Source organism: Dioszegia hungarica, assembly GCF_025882075.1.
Source record: "Dioszegia hungarica strain PDD-24b-2 chromosome Unknown MKK02contig_7, whole genome shotgun sequence".
NCBI lineage: Eukaryota > Fungi > Basidiomycota > Tremellomycetes > Tremellales > Bulleribasidiaceae > Dioszegia > Dioszegia hungarica.
Window position 1 is genome coordinate 1,229,112 of NW_026515769.1, and position 21,930 is coordinate 1,251,041.

The 21,930-nt window shown below is 58.4% G+C and overlaps 6 protein-coding genes across 6 annotated transcripts; 3 read left to right on the top strand and 3 right to left on the bottom strand.

Moving 5' to 3' along the window:
* Positions 1-2,635: 2,635 nt before the first annotated feature.
* MKK02DRAFT_24144 (regulator of chromosome condensation 1/beta-lactamase-inhibitor protein II) lies at positions 2,636-4,737 on the bottom strand (the record flags this gene model as incomplete). The annotated part of the gene is made up of 8 exons (XM_053086846.1): positions 2,636-2,722; positions 2,779-2,843; positions 2,894-3,056; positions 3,111-3,863; positions 3,914-4,144; positions 4,198-4,315; positions 4,364-4,475; positions 4,530-4,737. The coding sequence occupies 8 exons, from the start codon at positions 4,735-4,737 to the stop codon at positions 2,636-2,638; spliced, it is 1,737 nt and encodes a 578-aa protein (XP_052947443.1).
* A 730-nt stretch (positions 4,738-5,467) lies between these two features.
* On the top strand, positions 5,468-9,090 carry MKK02DRAFT_43594 (uncharacterized protein; the record flags this gene model as incomplete). Its single annotated transcript, XM_053092513.1, has 4 exons — positions 5,468-5,827; positions 5,919-7,668; positions 7,714-8,131; positions 8,184-9,090. The coding sequence occupies 4 exons, from the start codon at positions 5,468-5,470 to the stop codon at positions 9,088-9,090; spliced, it is 3,435 nt and encodes a 1,144-aa protein (XP_052947444.1).
* Positions 9,091-9,217: 127 nt separating this feature from the next.
* On the bottom strand, positions 9,218-10,895 carry MKK02DRAFT_24195 (peptidase M24, structural domain-containing protein; the record flags this gene model as incomplete). Its single annotated transcript, XM_053086856.1, has 4 exons — positions 9,218-9,718; positions 9,773-9,885; positions 9,953-10,088; positions 10,278-10,895. The coding sequence occupies 4 exons, from the start codon at positions 10,893-10,895 to the stop codon at positions 9,218-9,220; spliced, it is 1,368 nt and encodes a 455-aa protein (XP_052947445.1).
* A 906-nt stretch (positions 10,896-11,801) lies between these two features.
* MKK02DRAFT_32458 (uncharacterized protein) lies at positions 11,802-14,465 on the top strand (the record flags this gene model as incomplete). The annotated part of the gene is made up of 4 exons (XM_053088504.1): positions 11,802-12,299; positions 12,352-12,687; positions 12,732-14,360; positions 14,439-14,465. 4 exons carry the CDS (start codon positions 11,802-11,804, stop codon positions 14,463-14,465), a joined length of 2,490 nt encoding a protein of 829 aa, XP_052947446.1.
* A 104-nt stretch (positions 14,466-14,569) lies between these two features.
* On the bottom strand, positions 14,570-16,540 carry MKK02DRAFT_43597 (mannosyltransferase putative-domain-containing protein; the record flags this gene model as incomplete). Its single annotated transcript, XM_053092514.1, has 6 exons — positions 14,570-15,055; positions 15,109-15,299; positions 15,355-15,451; positions 15,502-15,560; positions 15,619-15,805; positions 15,857-16,540. The coding sequence occupies 6 exons, from the start codon at positions 16,538-16,540 to the stop codon at positions 14,570-14,572; spliced, it is 1,704 nt and encodes a 567-aa protein (XP_052947447.1).
* A 1,798-nt stretch (positions 16,541-18,338) lies between these two features.
* MKK02DRAFT_23645 (exostosin family-domain-containing protein) lies at positions 18,339-21,813 on the top strand (the record flags this gene model as incomplete). The annotated part of the gene is made up of 6 exons (XM_053086760.1): positions 18,339-18,465; positions 18,520-19,871; positions 19,919-20,117; positions 20,165-20,960; positions 21,012-21,409; positions 21,458-21,813. 6 exons carry the CDS (start codon positions 18,339-18,341, stop codon positions 21,811-21,813), a joined length of 3,228 nt encoding a protein of 1,075 aa, XP_052947448.1.
* Between the last annotated feature and the right edge of the window lie 117 nt (positions 21,814-21,930).

Genomic DNA, 21,930 nt, shown 5'->3' on the forward strand with positions numbered 1-21,930 from the left:
GCAAATGATGCAAAGAATTAAGGCACTCGACGAGGTCCTTTCGTTGCGCCCTTCAGATCCCGTGGTGCGGACGCGCGTGGGTAGAAAAGGGTTGTCGGTTGGTGAGTCCCTCAAACGGTGTGGCGGTGTAGGGTGTGATCTACGAGGGGTAGATAGTGAAGGCTGAGAGATGGGGTAGTGAAGGTGGCGTCACCCTCGTTTTGGTCGTCAAGGAAGAGCGAGGGGTTGGCGGATGATGTGGTGGGTGAGTGAAGTTGGATGGTGAGAGGTGGGGGTAAGGCTAGGCGATAGCGTATATACCCGAGGTTGGACTGTTCGCGTTGGATGATAATTTGGCATGATTGAGATGGGCCGCCGCGGAGAGATCGGAGATGGTGTAAGGTTGGATGATCAAGATCAGGAAATACGGGTCCGGGATGACAGCATGGTAAGAGCGAGAGAGTGGGGGAGTAACGATAAGGCGCAGGGCAGAGGGCGACAAGGGCGAAAGGGAGGACGGGGGCGGGGTGTAGTAAGGTACAGCGTTGGAGTGAATGATGGCCGCCGGAAGGTTCGGAACGGAGGTGGCGGAGGAGACGAGGAGCGGGACGGCCCAAAGGGAGGGTAGTAGTCGAGTGTGGGTGGGGGAGGGTTGTACGAATCGGGACGGCGTAAGGTGATGGGAAAGCGAGAAGGAGAGAGATGGTGATCAGCGTGACATCCTTAGTAGCTTTTACGGGGCCTATATCACGCCAAAGCCGTAGATTGTCCGCTTGCACACAAGCCCAGCCGAGACTACGCCACTCAAACCGCCCAACCCAAAGTAGCTCCTCAAACCTCGATCTCAAATTGCATAGATGGAAGGACTCACGGCTACGCGATAGATCTAGAACGGGATTGGGGTGCAGTCTCCGCGAGGCCAAGTCGGCGGGGAGATGAAACGGAGGGATGGGGAGGGGTTGGATCTGGATAGTAAGCTGCATGTCAGCTCGGGTCGGGGGAGCTGCTGCGGATAGGCACGGTGCCCGAAAAGATGATGAGAAGAGCGAGTCAGGGAACTCACGAGATGGCGGCCACACAACTAGTCTATCGATTGTGTGTGTGCGTGTGTTTGGCGTGACGGGTCCAGAGCTAATCTTGTCGGACCTGATCCCGTCAGTGATTGGAACGGTGAAGGGGATAACCCATGTGAGTATCCTGCCATCTCATGCCCACCAGAAAGGCTCAGAACAGCGGGAGGTCACTCACAATGATAGCGAAGGAGGGATGAGGCTGCAATAGTGTCGTGATGCCGATAAGATGGCGTGGACGGTGGAGATGCGGTGGACCGAGGGGAAAGCTGTCGATTTTCGTCTAAAGTGAGTATGTACAAATGTCAGAAAGCTCGTCAAGGGAAGGGGGGGAAGAACCCTCCTTATCAGCCACTCATCGCAGCTTATAACCTTCCTGTCCTCTAGACCCCTCACTCAGAGCTCGCTGATCGCGCTCATGACATGGTAAAAGTCGAAAATGCACCGGCCCCGAAAGGTTTCCTTTCGAAATCCAGGCACCGCGTTTCAGATTGGCACCTCCGAAGGATCCCACCCGTCCGCGCATCATAGCCTAGCTTTATCCACCCTTTACTGTCGTCGTCAGCCTAGCAAGATTGAGCGGGAGAAGCCCCGTTGAAAGCGCTCTTTGCCCAGGGCTCCCGCTGTCCGGGGGGACGAAACGCATGTCGCCTTTTAATTAACGAAAAGTTTACGACATGGTCCGTCCGAGGTATGCCTTTTTGAAACGCTTCATTGCGGCCCGATCGTATGGCGTGTGGGGAAGGCATGAAAGAGCGGTACGCGGTACCGAGTAGTACCTTTGAGCGGATGTCTCGGCATTCGGCGCCAATTCCTGCAGAGACGCTGACAGAGCTAAGCAGAGCGCAAGATTGATGCTGGACCGGCGCCGAGAGGGCCGTAGCGTCGGTTCGTTATCGTCAGAAAGTCACCGAATGGCCATGTGACGTGCGCCGAGTCCGGCTCCGCTTGCCCAGCACCAAATTCCAGACTCAATGTTCTTCGTGACACCCTTGTATCCGGCCGTTCGGAGCCGTCAGCATACCTATGGTACTACCTCGGTGACAACCCCCGACTGGTATATTAACCCCCTAGCGTGTACCCGGAGGCAGATGTGGCTGCAGGTTTTCTGCGGGCGTAGAGCCTGGACTCGCCACGGGCAGCTGATCGACAAATGAAACGCTAGGAGAGGGCAGGGTAACGGAAAAAGTCTCGGCCAGGCCGGGAGTGCCGTCATCCGGATAAGTCTCGGAAAGATCGCGTTTCAGCTCGTTTCAAGTCCCGGCGTTGTTCCCCCACACCGGGGTACCGCTCCACAAGACGACTATGCTGTGCTTGTGCCGCTGACGCGTCATGTAAGACGTAGATCTGGAGAGGTAGTCACTGTCAGAGCGATCGGCGGTGATCGTCAAGCAGAGGATGAAACCTGTGGAGCGGTAGATCTGGATCCCGTGAAACACATGATCGGCAACAGCAGGGAGATTTGAGCTCGATAAGACGATGATCGGCGACAAGGGGAAGTGCAGTGGAGCCGATCTGAACATCTATCTTGACATCATATTAACATGTACAGATACCGTCCGATTATGCCAATCTACGAGTTACACCTAAGCATGCGGGTCGCCCTTCTTGCCAAGGAGAACGCAGTGCTGTCCTCCGGCCGAAGCGTACAGAGCCGTGTACGGGCGTAACGACTTGAGAAATCAGCTTCGATCCTTTAACAGAGAAAGAGGTGTGTAGTAGAGCTCACTTTAGACCGTACCAGCGTCGGTACCTCTGCACTCTCCTGGTTCCCAAGTCCGAGCTGTGCGCCCACTAGATCTGTCAGCTGTGTTCTCGATGGAATGTGGGAGCAAACGACTCACTGCCTAGACCCCAAGAGTAGACGTGTCCCGACTTGGACACGGCGAGGATATGCCGGGTGCCCGACGAGATGTGGGCGATAGGGTTGTCGACCTGTTGAATCTCCTCGTATGATGGGAACTCGGGAACAATTTCGTAGCTTTCTGGTACGGGCGGGAAGTAGATCTACGTCATCGTCAGCTCATGAAGCCCCAAAGGCAAAAGATGAGAACAACTCACTCGGACAGGCTCCGGCACATACTCATCCATCGCCGCCGCCAGACTCGCCTGCGCGCCCTGCAATTCCTTCTCCGCATCCTCTACCTCCTCCTCGCCCTTCTGCGCCTCCTTGACAGCGTCCAGCTTCTTTTGCGCAGCATCCACCTTGTCCTGCTTCTCCGTCTTGATCTCCTCCCTCCTCTCCTCCAGCCCCTTCTGCGCCGGGTGATCCTTCCCTATGCCGATCTGGTTCGCGTCTGCCCGCCCACACCCCCATACCTCGCCATTATCAAACAGGAAGATGGTGTGGTGTTCCCCGCCCTCAATCTGGATGACGCGCGCCCCGTCGTGCTGACTAGGATGAAGCGAATCGACCGGCGTAGGCGTAATGATCATCTCCTCGTTGCCGCCGCGGTCCGGACTGATTCCGGTCTGATGGAACGTGTTGAGGCCCCAAGCGTAGACTTTGCCCTCCACGTCGACCGCGAAAGAGTGGTACGTCCCCGTGCTGGCAAGGACGATGTTCCGCAGCCCAAGACGTTCAGGCTCGAGCCCATTCTTCTTCCGCCGTTCGATGATTCGGCGACCGAGTTGGTTCTGCTGGCCGTTGCCCCAGACCCAGACATAGCCGGTGGTGGTAAGAGCGAGGACGTGGTCGGCGCCGCACGAAACCGAGACGAACTTGAGTTTTTCGAGGGATGGGATCGCCATGGGCTCGTACTGGAAAGGCGAGCTGTTGGGCTTGCCGTCAAAGCCGAGAATACCGTCATTTGACTGAGAGGTCAGCTCTGTACCACACAGATTCAGCGTGGGTCACAGCTTACCCTGAAACTACCCCATGCTCGCAAGGCACCCTTATCACTCAACGCCACCGAGATACTATCCCCAGCATCCACCTGTACCGCTCTGAACTGCTCCTTCTGTAGACTCTCCACGACGTAAGGGTAACTCTCCAGCTCGTCATTCGGGATAGTAGCTTCCGGGTTGTTGGGGTCTTTGACGTTGTTTGTTTGCCGACCGAGCGCGGCGTTGTCGTTGATGCCCCATGACCGGACCTATCAATCAGCTCGAGTCCACTCTCGTTGCAAGGAGGCGCATCTGAGCTCACCTGACCAGCCTCATCTATTGCGAGTGTGTGCATCCCTCCACATGCAACAGCTTCGAGACCTCCAGAGCCAGCCTGACCATCCCGGCTGAGTTTTCCATCTTCGATCTGCTCCTCAAACCTTCATCATCAGCTCATACTCTGACTTGGAAACGATGGGGCAACATACCAACTGTGTAGCTTCGGTCGACCAATCTCCTCCAGCTCATCCGGGCCAAGGCCAAACTGTCCCATATCTCCGGTCCCGAAGACGAACAGCGCGCGGTGAGGATCTGAGGATGCTTATAGAGTCAGCTGCTGCTCGTGATTGCGAAGTAGAGTTTGTGGAAGCTTACCCGGGAGCTGGGGAATCGCATTCGCTTGCGCCATACCGACGCTTGACCTCCTGCGCTTTGCAGCTGGCTCATCAGCGGCCAATTGCGCCACTCTCCCCTTCTTCGCCTTGGCCGGAGCTGCCGTTTTCCCTGGCGCATGCAGCTCCTTCTGCTCTGCCTCTGTGTCCACCTTGGGCGCGTCCCCGTTGGTCTTGGGCGCCTCCGCCATGTCCTCGTCCTCCGCCACCGGCGCTGGGGTCGCAGCTGAGGGCGTACCGGCTCCTCGACGAGACGCGGGGGCACGAGTCGACGCAGGCTTCGCAGCTGCACTCGAGGAGGCAGACTTCCCAGATGCTGCTGCCTTGGACGCGGGGGCCTTGGCCTTCGACGCGGGCGCCGCCTTGGACGAAGGAGCTGCCTTGGAGGCGGGCTTTGCAGCTCGGGATGCTGGCTTGGGGGGCATTTTCGACGAGCTTACGGAGTGATGTGATATCTCTTGGCCGATTCGAAGGGGAAGGGGTAGCTCAGGATACTTGTACAAGCTGTCAAGGTGAAAGGTATAGAAGGTATGAGTTGAGTGAATGCTCTGGCTGGCTTGCCTGCCAGCCATGTTTGGGTGCAGTAATTTTGGTCCCGCCACTCGCCACGTGAAATAAAGATGTGTTACGGCATGACGTCAGGTGGCGACTGGTTTGTTTGTGCTCACTTTCAGGCACGAGCCAAAAGTACACCTCAGCCACCCAGCGCTACAGCATGGTGGAGGGGTACAGCACAGTCATCCTAATCATACTTCTCTTCATAATCTGTAACTGCTTCTCTCCTTCCCTTCTCGCAGTTCTCTTCCCTCTTCATATTTAGTCTGCTACCTTCGTGCACCAATCTCGTAGTGACCCTTCTGGCCAGACCCAACTTCCACCTCTCGATCTCCGACCCGCTGTATCGATCGACCACACATCAACATGCCCTCCGCACTCGTCCCCTCTGCCAGCGCCCCTCCATCCTCGCTATGCCGTCCCAGAGTCACCTCAGCATCCACCTTGGCCGCGCCACCCTCGCCCAAGCGGCCCCGGCAGACACCGTCACCTTCTGCGCGGTCCCCCTCCTCCCGCCCCTCCAGCTCGACCCTACTCCCCTCTTCCTCCTCTCAACCCCTCTACAATCGCTCACGGCCTCGTCCAGCTCGTCCGTCACTCAGCGACAAGCGCGCAATAACATTTGACAGACACGTGATGACTAGTCCGTACCGGTCCGGGCCCGACTCTGAAAATTCCAATGTGGACTGCAGGCTGGCGAGGAGGCGGGAACTCTCGGTCCCTCTTGTAAGCGCGCCTCTTTCTGCGTCATGCCATGTCTCGGAAGAGATCTACGTATGAGACACTCCGAAAGGCACGGGTCATGCTGACTGCATAGTTGTCACAATCCTTATCACACTTCTCGCTTTCGCATACATCTCCACCTACACCTCAGCGCCAAAAAGGAGCATCCATCAAGATGATGTCTGAGCTCTATACTCTACCTCACGACCAGACCAAAACGCCACGGAACCTTTCGCGTCGGCCTGACTGGACGGAAGGTCCACCACTCCCGGCCGAGCTCTCTTATCCCTCCACAGCACCACTCCCTCACGCCGCTTCCTTCCTCGGCTCACCCTTCTCTTCCAAGACCGCCGGTGGTCAATACCGCTATATGAGCTCGGACGAGTCCCCCTCACGCGGCTACGGCAGGGCCACGACGGAACGGCTATCGCAAGGCGCGTTTGGGAAGGAGCTGGACTGGATGCATGGGAGCGAGTGGATGGCAGAGATGGAAGAGGGAGAGAAGGAAGAAATGAGCCCGGTACGCGCCATGTCCCGCTCGTCACGGACGCGGCGTGACACATCCGGCTCGTCCTCTTCCACGGCGTCGATGGATGAGTTCAGCTGTAGCGGGACCAGCTCGGCCTCGCTCATCTCTCTCGGTCGGAGCTCGGATGAGCACAAAGTCCGGCCAGGCGTGACCATCTGGGGCGAGCATCATATCGAGGAGGAGGCGCACCCCGGAACGCCTCGACACCAGCTCTTCGTCGCCACTTCGGGGAGTGAGGACTCTCTGCATATCGCCTCCAAGGGGAAGAAGGCTACTCCTTCTCCTATCCGGGCATCAGCAAAGGGCAAGCTCCCCCAGATCTCTCCCCTCCAACACCTCATGAACCGCTCGGCGTCCAAGTCGGTCACTCCCACCGACAACAACCCTCCCTCCAAACCTCGCAAGTCCCCCTTCGCCAACTTTATGCCTCGACTCATGTCTGTCCGTCGTCCTACGTTGTCGCGGAAAGACAGTCTCTCGGTCGGTCGGAATGACGAGGACGAAGATACGGACACTGAGGACGTCAGCTCCCCTTGTAACCGCCCCCTCATCGCCTCCTCGTCAACCGTGTGCGACTCTAAAACCGCGCGCATCGCCGCCCAGCCTACTCTCGTCGGACTCGGTATCTCCTCCTCAGCGGACAAGGCCAACTCGTCCTTCTCGTCCGAATCGAGCATCGAGGCTCCCTCCCCTTCCAAGCCGCCACCAAGCGCCCACCTCTCCAACTATATCCTCAGTCCCGGACCACTCCCCCGCGCGACGTCCGCCAGGCGCAAGACTTTCGTCACCGCCGATGCACCGCCCAAGCCCGCAACAGCCGCTACGACTACGACGCTGGAGCGAGCCAAACCACTCCGCCCGCTCCTTCGTCGAGGCGTCACCGAGCCTCGCGCCCAGGTCGGTCTCGTCGGGAAGCTGCTCGGTCCTGAATCGGCCCACACTCCTCCTCCGGCCCTCTTTGACGACATCAAGCCTTCTCCCGCGGCATTTGCGTCAACCGGGCTCGTCAAGAAGAAGTCGGCTCTACCTATTCTTCAGATCCCAAAGTTTGGGCTCAAATCTTCCCCTGCTTCGACCGCCAGCACTATCGATTCGTCCCGCTCCTCTCGGACTGTCGCAAGCGTGGACAGCTGTCCCCCGCCGAAGACCACCGCGACTATCGGGAACCCAGTCCCTACTGCGTTGCAGAACGCGCAGCGGACGAGGGGGCTGAGGCGGAAGGGTAGTACGATGTTCACGGCGAGTGGGAGCTGTGGGAGTATTGGAGAAAGCAAGGGGTTCAGCCCGGTCACGCCAACCAAGCCGGCTTTGTATGGTGAGCTCCACACTTTGACATCCAGAGTCACAGCTGACAGCCTAGTCCCTACATTCGGCCATGGCGTTCACACACCCTCTCCGGCCACACCGACCAGCTACTACCCCTTCGTCTCCTCTTCTTCCATCCTCAGTATCTCTACCCCAACCTCCGCATGCACGCCACCCAGCTTTACCCCTGTCGACCTCCCGCCCTCGGTGCAAGCCATCCCTGCTCGGATGAGGGAGCACCAAGGCCCGGTCGCCCGAGCGAGCAACCCGATGCTCTCTGCGGCGTACAAGGCGGGGGACAAGGCGCTACCTGAGCAAGAAATGACCAAGCAGAACAGGCTGGATAGGGACTTTGTGCTTGTCCAGAGCTTGGGCGCGGGGGCTTTCAGCCAGGTCTGGAAGGTCAGGGATAAGAAGGAGGGGAAGTTGTGGGCTGTCAAGGCGGGCAAGCCATATACTGGTGTCAAGAATCGGTGAGCTCTTGACTTCCCACAAGTCGCATGGGACGCACAGCTCATACTTCAGTCTCCGCCAGCTTGAAGAAGTCTCCATCCTCCACTCGCTATCCCTCGACTCCAACCCGCACCTTATCCACTTTGTCGATTCCTGGGAACACCGGAACCGTCTCTATCTCCGAACCGAGCTCGCGGAATGCGGCGACCTCTCGCGCTTCCTCGATGCTTTGGGGGACACGGGCGGCCTAGGCGAAACGCGGTGCTGGAAGCTTCTCTCCGAGCTATCCCTCGCGCTCAAGTACGTCCACGCGCACAACATCCTCCACCTGGACGTCAAGCCCTCCAACGTGCTCATCACCCGGTCCGGCTCACTCAAACTCGCCGACTTTGGCATGTCGACCATCTCGGACCTTGCTGGCCGAGCGGCGGATCTGAGCCCCGCGCTCCCCCTGCTCGGCTCGGACGGCGGCTTCGTGTGGTCCGAGATCGACTCGGACAAGCCGGAGGAGCGATCAATCATCACTGTTCCCAGTCCCATCGTTGACCGCGAGGTCGAAGGGGATCGAGAATACCTTTGTCCCGAAGCCCTCGGAGACGGAGCGGTCGGGCGCGAAGCCGATATCTTCAGCCTGGGCATCCTCGTCCTTGAGGCGGCACTCAATGTCGTCTTGCCTTCCAACGGCGACGGGTGGGTCAAGCTACGCAACGACGACTTCTCGGACCTCGCGGAGCACTATGTGCCGCGAGAGAAGGGGGACCATAGGCAGGTCACCGAGGCGGGGCTGCCGGTGGTCAGTGAGAAGCTGCTGGAGGTGGTGAGGGGGATGATGGGGGCCGAGAGGGATGATCGGTGGACGTTGGACGATGTCATGGGGCTGGAGGAGATGAAGCGGGTGCGGGAGGCGATGGAGGACAAACGATTGGGAGCGGCGTGTGTAGAAGAGGCGGATGAGGCTTTGACGATGATTCTGGCGTAAAAGGAAGAAGTAACAGTAGAAGATGACAAGCAGAATAGATGATACACAATACAGGTAGATAATAAAAGTCATTGTAGCTATATCACCAACCCAACACCCAAAAATGCATCTGCACATAGATAGGACCTTATACTTCACCCCAGCTTCTTACTGGCCCACTCAACCATCTTCCACCTAACTTGCCCTCTCCCAGATCTGTGACCACGAAGCAATCTTCCAATCTCACGCCCACGCCCTCCCCCTCCCCCTCCCCCTCCCCGTCCACTCGGGGCAGATATACCCCCGGCTCCAGACTGAAGACGTGGCCCGGCTGGACCGCCCCGGACCCTAATGGACCCTGTACGACGTATGGCGACTCGTGCCCTTCCAGGCCGATCCCGTGTCCCAGTCGATGGGTGAAGACAGAGTAGTCTGGCTCGAACGGCTCTGCGGGGGAAGCGGTGGGGTACGCGTGCGAGATGACTGCCCGAGCGGCGATATCGAGGTCGGAGAAGAGGGTGGAGGTATTGGTACTGGCGTGATGAGAGGGATAGAGGAGACGATCGTGCGCTGCGAGTTGGGCACGGCGGACAGTCTCCCAGATCCGGAGATGGTGGTTTGAGATTTGGGATTTGGGGAGGGCGAAGGTCTGTATATCGTCAGTCTGGTGAAGCGTGGGACAGGCTCTTAAGTGCAGACTCACCCTCGTGATATCCGCTACGTAGCCTCCCCACTTGCCTCCCGCATCAATGAGGATCATATCCATCTTGGTAAGTTTCCGGTCCGTCCCGGACCCATGAGGCAGCGCTGCATTCTCTGCGGGAGAGTCAGCTTCATTTCAGATCTCCTAAGCCCGGAAAAGGCAGCTGGAATGGCAGCTCACCTCCGAAAAGCACGAGCCCATCTCCGCCTGACAGACCGACAGCTCGCATTTCCGCCCGGAGGATCTCGCCAGTGCGCGACTCGGTGATCCCGAACCGCATCCTGGACCGTGTCTTTCGGATAGCATGTAGAGTCATCTGATCATGTCAGCTCCTACTCCCTCGTGCGACTCCGCGACGATTATTGTTGAATCACAAGCCGCTCGTTGGCTCTTTCGGCGAGAAAGCGTTCTGGAGCTTGATTCTCCCTTGGGTAATGATACTGTATAGAGCGGCTCGAGATTCGAAACTACGACGACTTGTGTCAACATGTGAGAGGGGACATACCTGATTCGCACACCTTAACAGCCCAATCTCCCGCTCGTCCTTCCTCTCCCTCAACACCTGGACATCCCCCTTCATGCCCTCTCCCGCTCGAACGACCTCATACCCGAAAGCACTCCGCACTCCCGCGCCCACAAACTCCCGCACCCGTCCATCTAGTATGATAGCCGTCTGATGCCCTAGCGCCCGCTCAAGGACGAGATAGGGCGATTCGTGTTCTCTCCAGCTGACCCATCTGACTCTGGCTTGTACTTCTTGAGGAAGCGGAAGAAGCTGAGCACGGAGTTTTTCGAACTCAGGCGTGAGGAAGAGGATGTCCGCTGAGGAGGAGGAGTTGGTGGAGGGGGAGATGGCGATGAGGAAGGGGCGCTCGGAGAGAAACCAGTCCGAGCTGGAAAAGGCACCGGTATAGTAGAAGGCAGATGCACCGGGCTCAGCGAGCCATACTGCCTTCGCATCCGTGTCTGTGGAAGAGGAGGAAAGGACCGCCGAAAGAGCTTCGAGCCGGGAAGTATGGGTGTCCGCTCGGGGCTTGAGCAAGCTGTGACATTCGGCCAAGAAGCGCGGATGGAGGGATGTGACCCGTTCAGCTGGAGGAGCGAAGACGTCATGATGCACCATAAGGCATGTCGAGGTGAAAAGGAGGAAGAGGATGGCGAGGAAGCGGATAGCTAGGCGAGTGTCTCTTGGTCGAGGGGTCGTGTGACCGCCAGACATGGAGTGGACGGGGAGGCCGTCCGCCCCTTTTGCCCGCCTGGGAGTCGAGAATTCGGCTCCACTCGCCAGAAGGGAGACCTTCTCGTTCAGTCGTGCTGGGGACAGAGCGGTGGTCATAGCTGTGGACTAGATGATATGCAACGTCAAGAAGACAGCTTGATCCTTGTCGGCCTTGCGCTTGTCGAGGAATGCTGTCTCGGCTTCGCCCGATCAAGCTCAAACTGCACCATGCAAGGCCAAATCTTCTAAGCTCTACACCTTCACTTCGTACATGCTCAGGACTGTTCAAAGGTTGCTGGAGGCCCAGATCCCATCTCTGGTCATGCCTTAACCGATAGAACCCACAATCAAGGTTAGACGGCTGCGAATCCGAGCAGAACACGGCGTGGAGTTTTGAATCGTCAAGGTCCGGTCAATCGACCTCCTTCCCGCGCTAATGATACTATCTTGATGGAGACCACCTTGAGGTTGACCAGCAGCTCACAGCGCTTGGCCGACCGTGAGGTGCGCGTTAGTTAAGCCGCCGCTTGGACCGAGACCTCATCGGCTCTCTCTCATGTTCTCATCTGCGCAGATCAATCCCTCCTCATTCCTCGTTTTAGCGGCATACAACAACAACACTCCCCGCTTCTTCAACTTCAAGCCTCTCAACTTCCGACCCCTTCACTCAAGTACTCCAAAACAGAAGATCCACTGACCCCTGTGTCTCAGCTATAGCCCGACCACTGACGAGCGATGATGGTACGCTTTCCCCCTTCTTCTCCTTCCCTTGCCTTTACACCCACTCCTACCAGACAGACCATCGCTGACATGCCCAAAGCCTCGCCTGAAACACTCAACGCCGATCCGCGAATCGCTCGCGCCATCCTGTCCGCACCATACCCCCTCGCTTCCATCCGGACCAGATCGTATATCGTCTTCCGGCCCGTACATGCTCCGGGCGACAATGGCGGGACAGGACATGGCGGTCAACAGCTTATGCGGCCTGTCGGCTTCGTCTCGAATGTGCCGTATCCTGGTTCTAGTCCTTTGCCACTCAGTGGACAAGGGATCCATAGCGGTCCGGTACCCCCGCTTGGGGGATGGCGAATCCCAATCGCTGTTCCGAGACAACAGCCGCAGCTCCCACCTCAGACGGACGCACAGCGGGCGGCGGCACAGCAGCTCCAGGAAGCTCTTCGTCCTCCGCCTCCAGCATTCGGCTCGGATGCCCCGCCTCGAGGTGGCGAAGCGGCCGAAGGAGCACTTCACGTCGCGCACGAGATCGGCAAGATCCTTCCTCGGAACAGCGCCTCAAGTGGACCAAAGGTGAGCTGGAGTTTCCTATGCAACTCTGCTATGCACGTCAGCTGACTTCCAGGGGCCACCTCAGGGTCTCAACCTCCTCATATCAACATTCCAGACCATACTCCCCCGCTCTCTACTCGAGTTCCGGCAGATGCACGAGGCGCTCATCACCCCTCCGAAACTCACCTCGTCTACCACTTTCTACACTGGCGTCACTGCGGGCGGAGGTGAGACCGCTCGGCCTAGTCCGACTACGCCTATCGCTCCGACTAGGCCTAGCACGGCAGTATCTGCGAAGGTAGGCGGGAGGCGGTATGGCCAGAAAGGCCGGGAAAGCGATAGTGAGGAGAGCAACAGTGGGTGGAGCAGCGATGCTACCATCACGAAGCGAAAGTATCGGTCGCCTTTGGTAAGCTGCCGACCTTATATCGCCAACTATAAGCTGACATCCAGACGCCTCGCCTCGAGACCCCATCCACCCCCAAACCCCTGCCGAGCCGAACGTCTCATCTACAAGACCATCAACACCCCATCCCACCTCACCATCTGTCCAAAGGCAAATCCAGAGCCACGAACCCCGCGCATCCCTCACCACAGCTGTTCCTGGGCCAAACCAACCGCTCCCCTTTCACATACGACCTCTCCCGCCGGCGCCGTCGCTCCGGCTCCGACTCGACCATGTCCATGCTCGGCTTCGAGAGCGACGGGGACATGACGGGTACGACGGTTGTACGTGTCCCGAGAAGCTTTGCGAAGCGGCGGCACGGCTCTGGCGGGACGTTCTTCCGGGATGTCCAGGGGACAGGAAAAGGGAAAGGAAGAATGGGGCGGGTGGAGGAGGAACAGTTCGAGAGGGCTCGCCAGCTCCAACAGCAGCGGCGGTCTCTTGCTCCTGCTCCGGAGGCACCCACATTCATTGCACCGCCATCCCACTCTGCAACGCCGTACCAGCCAATGCCCGCGCATCATCCGCCTCCACCACAAGCTTATCATCCCTTCCAACGCCAAGTATCGCCGGAACGCTCTTACTCCCCCCAGCCCATCTCTATCGACCCGCAGTCCGCTGCCTTACCCATCCCCTCATCAGGCTGGCCCCATGCCCCTCAGCCGGCCGCGGCCGTACCGTCACCAGGCCATATCGGGCTCCTCGAGGCCACCAACCTACCATGGCAGCCACAACACCCGGTACCTCATCATCGGTCTCGGCCTCCGTTCACCAAGGCGTGCCACAACTTCTTGTACGCCAAACATCGGCAGACCGCGCGCAGGCGGAAGTTGTTGCTGGATTATCATAGGCGGGCGAGAGATGAGGCGGAGGCGGAACATGACGATGAGGCGATGCAGGTGGATACGCCGGCGGTGCCCTCATTCGCGGATCATCGGCCGGTCTCCATGGCTCCGCGGCAACACGTGGGCTACGCCGGCACAGCTCAGCAGTACCAACTTCCCGCCGGGTCTCAGGCTGCTCAGGCGTACCAGTATCTCCCATCCCAGACGGCCCAGGCGAACCTATCGGCGGCCGAGCCGCACCAGGTCTCCATACGCAGTGTGGCCAGTATCGCTCGGGTCCGGTCGGATGATGATCAGAAACCAGCTCGGAAGCGGCGAAGGGAGATGTCCCCGGAATCGGTCTATCAGCCTTTCGTCTCGCAGTACGTCAGCCCTAGCTACTGCGCCCCTGGGCCGCAGCTACAGCAACAACTTCCGACGATCCCGCCGACCTACACCAACTCTCCGGTAGTCTGCAATCCGCCAACTGCACAATCTAATTTCCCTACCGGAGTACGCTCCCACTCCCTTCCCTCCCAGCCTCTAGCTGGACCAAGCGGCTCCGGACCAGCCACCTCTACCTCCCTTCTCCCGTCTATCGAGATCCGCACTCCTTCCCCCGCCCACCAGCCTCCTCGCCATCGGCACAATCGCCATCATCGCGCCTCCGCCGAGATCAGCAGTACTGGGATAGTCCGGATCCCGGCGGGCGCGTACGGGCACTTTGAGTTTGAGCGGGGGAGGGCAGAGGAGATGGATCGGAGGTTGATGGAAGGGGTGAAGGTCGCTAGGAGGGATGCTTGGTTGGACGAGGTGGGCAGGGGAGACGGGAGGGGGAAGGATGGGAGGCACTTTCTTTTGAGGAGATCATCGTGGAAAGCTGAACCTTAGATGAAGATAGAGGTCTTCTCGCGCTGAACCGGAACTTGTGTCTCGAGTACTCCGAGATGTCATTAATGCATTGATAATACTATATAACAAATAGATCCAAAAGCCCAGATAACCCCCTCAGCCTTGCCCGCCTAGTGATCGATGTTCACAAACGTCCTCGACAACTCCTGCAACTCTCTCCACACCATATTGTCCCCAATCAGCTCCTCCATACTGATCATCTCCACGCCCTGCCCATCTCCCCAGGACCCCTCCACGCCCATCGTCCCATCGGGCCCCTTGAGCGTGATGCCGAAACACTGGCCCGTCCACTCATAGTACGTCCGTACTAAGCGCGGATCGGTAATGCCATCCAAGCGCGGTTTTCGGACGTGCGTGAAGAGCTTTTCGGGCTGGAGGTGGTATCGGTGCTTGGCGAGGATGGTGTGCAGGAAAGCGGGCTTCGGGGAATACGCCGGGTTGTGCGCTTCGGAGGAGGGTGTGAGGGCCCAGTGGAGCATGGTGTGTCCGCAGAACTCGTGGCTGTCCTCGCCGTTCTCGGTTTGGTAGCCGCCGGCGGAGGCGAAGATCCGGGGCGCCATCTGATAGTCTAGTCCGAGGGCGTAGAAGGAGAAGCGCTGAATATCAGCTACTGCCTCTGCTGCTGTGATGAGACAGGGCTGGGACTTACGAAAGTATCCTTGTCACCGTAGCTCAGGAACCCGTACATCTTGTCCTCCTCCATCATGTGGTTGGTAAGATGTAGCACAGCGAGGTTGAGACCGTTATTGGCCCTCTTGTCGAAAACGAGCTGACCCGCTTCTCCTGGCCAGTGGTCGTCCGTACAATCTCGGCCCATGACTCGGAAGATGGCATTATCGGCTGGAGATGTCAGCTGGGAGGTTCGTAGAAGAACGGCTCCTGTAGCTGGACTCACGGTGATCCTTGTTCAGGTCGGACCAGAAGACGCTGCCGGACTGCTTGTACTCGGCACCTTCGAACAGCTCCATCGGGTCAATCAGGGGGATATTGTCCTGCATTGTCAGCTCCGGGCTGGTACGAGCGTCCAAGCTCCTGAACTCACGCTATCAAGGTACACGAACTCGGTGAACTGAGTGTGGAGGAAAGCGATGTTCTTGATGTCTGACGAGTCAGTGACATTCTCAACGGGGCTTGTCGGTCTCAGATGCCCAAAACTCACTCCAGCTCTTCCCGTCCTGTCTCCTTCCTCCGACCTCGATGAATTTGATATCGTAGTCCGCTTCAAAGCCGTCTTTGAGTCCTGGCTCTTCCAGCTCGCCCTTGAAGTGGTAGACGTGCACGAGGATCTTGGAGCCGATGACTTTTCGGAGCATGTGCAGACACAGTCGGAGCCGGTTGAGCGCGGGCTATAGAATCAGTTGTGCCACTATTTGGAGAAAGCTGAAGCAGCAACTCACGCCATCTCCAGCAGTGTATATCAGACCCCTCCTCTCCGCTGCGGGAACATGCGCATCCATTCCATCCTCCCAGACCAGCTTGCCGCCCTCCCGTTCTACGCCCCGCATGTACTCGACAATCTTGTTCCTATACCGCTTGACATCCGTCGGTGTCACCTGCTCCCATTGCTCCGGCTTGCCTTCGTGGAAGAAGTATGTATTCCGGTTATATGTGTAGAAGGGGCAGCCGTGCCGGCTGGGCAGCTCCGCTTCCCACTGCCATAACGCGGGCCGGGAGAGCAGGTACGCTAGCCTCGCTTCCAGTGTCATCGGTATTCCGAGGTGAGCTGGGAGACCGCCCGTCGCTGGCTGAACGTTGGAGGTGAGGGCTGTTGAAGGATTGAGGGTGGAGGTGGAGGAAGAGAGGTAGTCGGCGATGTATGATCGGGGGGTGGGATGTATAAATGAGCCAGAGAGAATGGCGAGCACCATAAAGGCGAGTATGAGCGGGATGGGGCGTAACCGCATGCCCCGCGGTATTGGTGAGGCGAGCAGACCACCCCGGGAGGCAGGATCAGAGTATCGCCGCCGTGATGATGATGAGGGAGGGGAGGACGAGGTGGTGGAACAGGGAGTGGCGGCATCGCCAACAGAGACGGAAGGGGTGGTGGGTACCGGCTGGTACTGCGGGGCGGAGGGCGCCATAGTGGCGGTGTTCGCTGAGCCTAGTACGTGTTAGGGCTCGTCGAAGAAGAGGAAGGTGGACGGTATCGACAACAGACGGTGATGGTGATGGTGAATACAAAAGTCCAAAGGAAGTGGAGGTCAAAGTTCAAAGTTCGGCTCAAGCTCGGGCTCGGAGTGGCGGTTCTGGGTTATATGGCGGCCGGGCCTCTGGTGGACAGAGTCGGCCTTGCTGAAGCAAAATGATCCGGTGTTCGCTGAGGTCTGAGTATTGGATCACCCTGCTGCGGTCCCCACTGACTCGGTCTTTGTGCGCTTGCCTTGCCTTGCCTTGCCTTGCCTTGCCTGCTGCTCGACTTCGGCTGTCGACTCTCAGTGATCCTTGTCCGAAAAAGGGCGTTACCTATTACGGCAGTCACGCTGAGTGATACTCGCCGCATTCGGTAATTCTGACACCAATGAAACGTCCATGCCGTTATGCGGGAAGGCAAGGGCAGCCTCATGAAACATCCGAGTTGCAGAGCATACTTAGAGGAGGGTTGCGGGTAAGAGAGTCTACGGACAATAGGGAGACCTTGTTCTTCGGAGTTTTGAGTACGGGAACAAGGATCCGAGGTTGGCCGAATGCCTGAAGTGTAAAATGAAACACGCTGATCAGCTGGTCGACAAAGATGAAACATCCTGCCACAAATCCGATGGGAAACTTGAATGGGATCTTCGAGATCTCTTCTCTTATCGATACCGATCGGAATTGAGTCTGAATGGGAGGTGAGACGCCAAACGATCGACTCTTGGTATGCGGGGCCTGGTAAGTTCTCGGAAGCTGTAGAAGGACAGATGGACGCCATGTCCTGCCAGATGAGCTGAAACCGTGCGCCTCTGCAATTCGCAGCCAGCCACTGCTATCTTTGCGATATCATCGTATGCCTGTCAAGCCTTCCTCGTCATCCATTTGCCTCGCCCGGCGGATTTGGCATCCTGCCAGGGAGTCGCTGATCAGCGTCGCACTTCCCTCACTGCTGACGGTGACGGTGAGACAGCCGAGGAAAGGGCGTCGACTCTGTGCCGGCATTTCTTCTCAGGCACTTGCGCCGCCCGTTTCGGAAAAAAGGGTTTCTGATCACTCCTTGCGTCTCACGCCTTCCTTGTCTCTGCACTCTACCCGAGATCTACACCTGCCAGCCAAAGAGTACAAGGCTTCCCGCGGCTCCTCTTGTCTTGTTCGGTCATGCAAGCAGCCTTGTGCGGCGGCTCCTAGCGTTTCATCTTGCTCTTCCTTGTTCTCATCGCTCATTGTCCTGGTCGGCAAAGTCTTGTCTTGAAACGCAAGGAGGTCGCAGGCCTCTCGACGATCTGTGATCTACAACTATAACCTTGCCCAGCGCTCGGACCTCTCTCATCGTCATCATCCAACGCTGGCCGACCTCTCTCCCCTATCATCTACTCTTCCGCGAAAGCTGCTCTACAGCCAGCCTTTCACATCTATCAGCCTGGTCAGTGTGCCCCCCGCAGCCGAGAATTTTCGCTTGCCTTCGCTGACCCGCTCAGACCCCTCCTTTGGCTTTTCCTGTTGCCCGGCGCAACCACAGCCTCCCCTTCCACCATGTCACCATCTCAACAACGCAGGATGCATATGACACCCCGCCTCAAGTTCATCCTCGGCCTCATCCTCGCCCCCGCGGCCATCTATCTCCTCGGTCATGCGACCTCCACTTCCTTCGAGACTCCCATCACTCTCCAGTCCCCAGCGCGGTCACACGGCGAGAAGCCAAACTTCCACCCGTACCTCGAAGAGACGGAGGATGGGTATGGCCTGCACATGATTGATGAGCAGCTGGACTTCGGACACACATCAGATCGGTGGAGCTTGGACAAAATTGGGCTGGGGCGGTTGACGGGGAAGAAGAGACCATCGATCCTCATCACAGGCGGTGCTGGGCAGCTAGGTAGGCTTTCTCCTTCCTCATAGCCAGGGCAGGACTGGCAGCTGACTTTGCCAGGTCAAGCATTAATACCTCGGCTCACCCAGGACTATACCGTTTATATCCTGGACATCGTTCCTGTCCCCTCTTACCTACCCTCCGAAAATGTCGTCTATCACCGCGGTTCCGTACTCCCCTCATCACCCTCTCTCCGCACCCTCCTCTCCTCTCACTCATTCGAAGGCATCCTCCACCTCGCAGCCATCTCTCTAGACGCATGGTGCGCACCAAAAGAGGCAGACTGCCTCGCAGTCAATGAAGGCGGCGTCAAGACCGTCATGAAACAGGTGGAAGGGATCGCTAGCCGTGCCGCTAAGAGCTGGCGGAGTACGCAAGTCCCTTGGGTCGTCCTGGGCAGCTCGATGGAGGTGTACGGGGACGGCGAGGGGATCGTCGACGAGGTCACTGAGCGCAAAGCGGGCAGCGCGCTTGGTCGGACCAAGGCGAAGGGTGAAGAGGCGTTTGAGGCGGTCTTGTCAAAGCAGACGGGCAAGAGTGGGGTCAGGGGGATGATTTTGCGCTTCTCGGACGTCTATGGCTACTCGCACGAGTCCAGTATCCCCGAATCGTTCGTCCCCCACCTCGTTGGAAACGCCATCACCTCCATGCCAATTCAGTACGACTCGGATACCGCCCCGATCGACCTCCTGCACGTCGACGACGCGGTCGACGGGGTCCTCAAGGCCATTCAGCACCTCAAGGCGGGCGGATCAGCCGGATCTACATCCGTCAACCTGGTCTCTGGCAAGACGTGGGGGATTGAGCAGGTGGTAGAGCGGGCTAGGGAGTTGACGAACGCCATGTCGCCTATCATGGATATCGGGGACCACCAGACTTCGGTCGCCACTTCGCAATACCACAATGCAGTCGCCAACTCCCTCCTCGGCTGGTCACCTACCATCACCCTCCCCGAGGGCTTCACTCGGACATTCCAGGAACTCACCTCGGCCATGCACTCCTACTCCCTCAACTACCTCCACGGCAACTGCGCTCCTTCCGCCGAGTTCCCCGCGCCTGACTCCCACCCTCGGTCTCACCCCGCCGACGAGCGCAACAAGCACCTTCAGAAGCTCGAGGGATGCCTCGTGCAGGTCGCTTTTGCGCACGACGAGTATCTGCACCACATGAAGTGCTCAGACGGGAAGCACTGCAAGGCGGATGGCGAGTACGTTGCGGGATATAATTGGAACGGGACATTCTGGATCATGCACGCTGCTGGGAAGGGCGAGAGGAAGGCCCGGGTCAGCTTTGAGGAGGAGAAGGGGATGGGATGGTTGGGCGCGCCGAGGGGTCTCAACGGGCATGCTGAGGTGGGCTGGGAGCTTGTCGATGAGGATGACATGAGATTCGAGACGGACTTTGACATGGAGGTGAGCTCTTCGCCTTCGCATGGAGAGGAACGTGCTGACTCGTATAGGTCGCTCGTGAATCCAGTGCTCTTCGCCTAACTTTGCCTGCTGCCAACAAGCAAGTCCACTCGGTCGCCAACGTCTCGAGCTCCACCACTTGGTTCGCCCTGGAGGACGCCAACCATCTCGGAGGGGACCGGTTTGACATGCGCATCAATGTGGTCTGCTGCCCTACTGAGGGGAACTGGCCTTTGGTTCTCGATGATTGTAAGCTGAATCAAGCACGGTACCTGCTGGCCGAGCTGACAGTACAGACGAGTCAGCGGACGTCCACTTTGGCCATACCGGCCAGATCCCCGCCAATTCGTCACACCGGGCTCACACCTGTCAGCGCGCCACCGAGTCTGCTCGTCACACCATCAAGCAGCTCCAGTCATTCGCCGAGGCCAAGTCGGCTCCCTCCTCCTTCAGTAGCGTATCGGGTAACACCCTATCGCTCGTCGATCGTCCTCACGACTGGGCAGTCCGCGACTTGCCTGCATGCTGGAACGACTGCTCCGCGCCCGTCATCTGCGTCCAGACCGGGTCTTGCCGCTGCGTCCGGGCCGAATGTCCTTCCCGGCGCGAGAACCCCCTCTTGGCTCTGAAACACGTCGAGAAGCCCAAGGTCTCGTCCCCGTCCAAGCTCGGCGCACTCCAGGCCTACTCGCCCAAACTCGTCGATAGCGTCAAGAAGCTGTCCTTCGAGGATATGCTCCTCCCCGCTGCTCGGTCGTACCTCGCCAAACACCCCGAGTTCATCAAGATCCACGTTCTTGACGGGTACGAAGGCCAGGAGGCGGTCGAGGCGGCGGAGTGCCACAAGCTGGGGGACAAGCACTGCTTCTCGGCCGATAACGTCCTCTACAAGGCGATGCGGTCGATGCAGGTCTCGGCGGAAGAGGCGGATCTGATTATGCTGCCCGTGTATCAGCAGTGTAAGGGGCAGCCGTTCATGCTGCACGACCTGGTCGGGGAGGCGAAGAGGCGGGTGCCGGGTGTCGAGGAGAGGACAAAGAAGATGGGGATGGTACTCACCCACGACTGGGGAATTTGCGGCTCGTTTGCCTGGTAAGTTTTGTGGCTATCAGCACTTGTTTCAGGACAGAGCTGACATACCAGGGAGGTCTGGTCGGCTCGTCAGAACGAACTCAAACCGGACTGGCCGCTCAACGACGCGATCGTCATGGCCGTCATGGGCGATTACGACTCGCCCTGCTACCGGCCACACCAGGACGTCGTCATCCCTGCTCGGTCCTGCCGATCCAACGCCCTGCGCGAGACATTTGGCGGACTCGAAAATGTTCGGCCGGCGCATGAACGGACAAAGCTCCTCACATGGGCCGGAACCGCATGGGGAACGGGCAAGAGCGATCGGATGCGCTTGACGTGCAGCCGAGGTGGTGCGGGAGAGAAGGAGCTCGTTAAAGGGGCAGGACCCCAGAGCGTCTTTTACAGTTGGGACTATATGAACGAGCTGGCGCATGCTCGTTTCTGCCCCCAACCGCGTGGAATTGCTGGTGAGCTTTCTTCTTCTTATGATTAGCGGGGACTAAGCTGACATTCAGGCTGGTCCCCACGTACCAACGACGCAATCTACGCCGGCTGTATCCCCGTCATTATCGCCGAAGGCACCCATTTCCCCTTTTCAAACTTTCTCGACTGGACGAAATTCTCAGTCCAAGTCCACCCGACCGATCTGGACCATATCGAGCAGATCCTCGGTGCGATCCCGCTCGAGCGTGTCGAGGAGCTCCAGGCGAACCTCGCGATGGTGCGCGAGGGATTCCTCTATTCGACGGATGAGGAGCCAGAGGCGGAGACGAGACGAAAGGGACCGATGTGGTTTGCGATGCACGAGGTGGGGATGAGGATGAGGACAAAGTACCCGGCGGTTGAGGTGCAGGCGGAGGTGGTGGTTTAGAGGGTGGATATAGTGGAAAGGGTAACGATAATAGTTGTAGTAGTATCATCCCACATATATATGAATCGATCATGAGGACATGAGGCTGAATAGATGCGGACCTGGGCCTGACCTTAT